Source organism: Cornus florida, unplaced genomic scaffold, assembly GCF_030987335.1.
Source record: "Cornus florida cultivar Cherokee Brave unplaced genomic scaffold, ASM3098733v1 CherokeeBrave_3.0.0_Hap2_Chr01, whole genome shotgun sequence".
Taxonomy (NCBI): Eukaryota; Viridiplantae; Streptophyta; class Magnoliopsida; order Cornales; family Cornaceae; genus Cornus; species Cornus florida.
Genome location: NW_026775571.1, coordinates 38,579,056 through 38,581,089, shown reverse-complemented (window position 1 = coordinate 38,581,089; position 2,034 = coordinate 38,579,056). Strand labels below are relative to the sequence as shown.

The 2,034-nt window shown below is 32.7% G+C and overlaps 1 protein-coding gene across 1 annotated transcript; it reads left to right on the top strand.

Moving 5' to 3' along the window:
- Positions 1-256: 256 nt before the first annotated feature.
- Positions 257-834, top strand: LOC132270975 (uncharacterized). The gene is made up of 2 exons (XM_059772192.1): positions 257-305; positions 401-834. The coding sequence occupies exons 1-2, from the start codon at positions 257-259 to the stop codon at positions 832-834; spliced, it is 483 nt and encodes a 160-aa protein (XP_059628175.1).
- The last annotated feature ends 1,200 nt before the right edge of the window (positions 835-2,034 follow it).

Genomic DNA, 2,034 nt, shown 5'->3' with positions numbered 1-2,034 from the left:
TTGTACCCCTCAATACTTCAATTTTTCTTTTCTCACCAACTATTACATGTAAATTTTTATATAATTATTTATCTCAAATTGCATTGGGGCAATTGATGGAACACACGTTCATGTGAGAGTATCTAACGAAGATGCACCAAGATATCGTGGTAGGAAAAATTATCCAACAATAAATGTGTTAGCTACTTGTTCATTTGACATGAAGTTTACCCATGTCTTACCTAGATGGGAGGGTACCACTTCAGACTCAAGAGTTATGGCTAGTGCACTAGAAAGAAATGGAGATAAACTAAAACTTCCTCAAGGTAAATTTTGTTAATATTAACTAAAAAATTATTAATAGGAAGCCAATATTAATTATTATTGTTCTTAATAGGGAAATATTATCTTGTTGATGTAGGATACCCATTGAAGGCTGGACTTATCACGCTTTATAGAGGTGTGCGCTACCATTTAAAAGAATGGTCCTCACGTCGACCGGAGAATCCTCGAGAGTTATTCAACCTTCGACATACATCACTATGCAATGTTATTAAGAGAATTTTTGGTGTGTTGAAGAAACGATTTCCTATCATAGGATGTAGTACTGAACCAACATATGATGTTAATACTCAAGTTGATATTATTTTAGCATGTTGCATCATACATAACTATTTAATTGGCATGGATCTTGATGAAAGCCTTATTATTGAAGTAGACCGGGAGCTGTTGAATGAAACTCGAAATGAAGAGGCTGGTCCAATTGAGAGAAGTGAAGATTATAGTTTGGGGGAATACTTGAGAGATTCAATAGCTTCCCATATGTGGCATGACTATGTAGCTAATCAAATGTGATATTTCATATGTTTATTTGCTTGAAAAAACTTAATGTCTTTTTATGTTAGAGTACTTGTTTTAATTTGGAGATATAGAATGTTAATAATTAAACTCCTACTTTGCATGCATTTTTTTTTTTATCTATCTTCAATTTTCATTTTATTTTTTGTCTCTTTTTTTGTATTATACTTGTTATTATGTAGACATAAGAATGAGTAAAGAATCAACCATAAGTGGTGTGTCGAAGAGGGACAGATTGGATTGGAATGCACAAATGGATGATATATTTATGGATGCATTACATAATCAATATCTCAAGGGAAATATGCTTAATGGGACATTCACAACAAGAGCTTATCATGAAATTGTTGAAGAATTGAAACAAAAACTTGGAATTGATATCAACAAAGCTAAAGTAAAGAATTGATTGAAGACAACCAAGACTTGTTTTAACGAGTGTTTTGACTTGTTCAAAAATGGTTTAAGTGGGTTTGCTTGGAGTCAAGAAACAAAAATGTGGAATGCTGAACCTGAAGTTTGGGCTGATTTGATTACGGTTGGTTTTCTAATTATGATTATTACTATTATTATTTTACTATTAAGAGATACATTATTTATTTATTTATTCATTTTGAAATAATGATAATATATATATTTTTTCTCTTTTATGTTTTGGCAACAGGCAAAACCAGCTGTTGAGAAATGGGTGACTGCTACAATTTCCAATTATGATAAGTTGTTGGATTTATTTGGCAAGGATAGGGCAAGGGGGTTTAATGCCCTAACTGCTAAGGAGAAGATGGATAGCAACAAATGACAAGGAGAAGAATAATGAATCAGCGGCAAGTGCTAGTGAGAGGAGTAATGAATGGGTGCTAACTCATAATGATGATCCTATGGATAACATTTATGGTATTGATCACTTGGTGTCACGGAATGAAGCAAGTTTGGATAATATAGGTTTTTTGGATATTGAGTTTGAAGATATGGATATGATGTCTCCTGAAACACCTTCTAGTGTACCTTCCCATTCTACTTCTTCTTCAAAAGGAAAAAGAAAAAGGAAATCTTTGACTACTGATCAAGACAACCTAATGATTGGAGTAGTGAGAAGTGTTGCTGAATCTCTTAAAGAGGGAAATGAACTTCTTAAAGAGGGAAATGATCTTCAGAAAACATTCAACAATCTTTATGAGAAGTGCAACCAAAAGAAAAAAT

Bases quoted from the DNA above. Each gene is read 5' to 3' on its own strand.
- LOC132270975 (XM_059772192.1), top strand. From the start codon at position 257: ATGGCTAGTGCACTAGAAAGAAATGGAGATAAACTAAAACTTCCTCAA. The intron at 306-400 runs GTAAATTTTGTT...TTGTTGATGTAG, and splicing joins TAAACTAAAACTTCCTCAAG to GATACCCATTGAAGGCTGGA.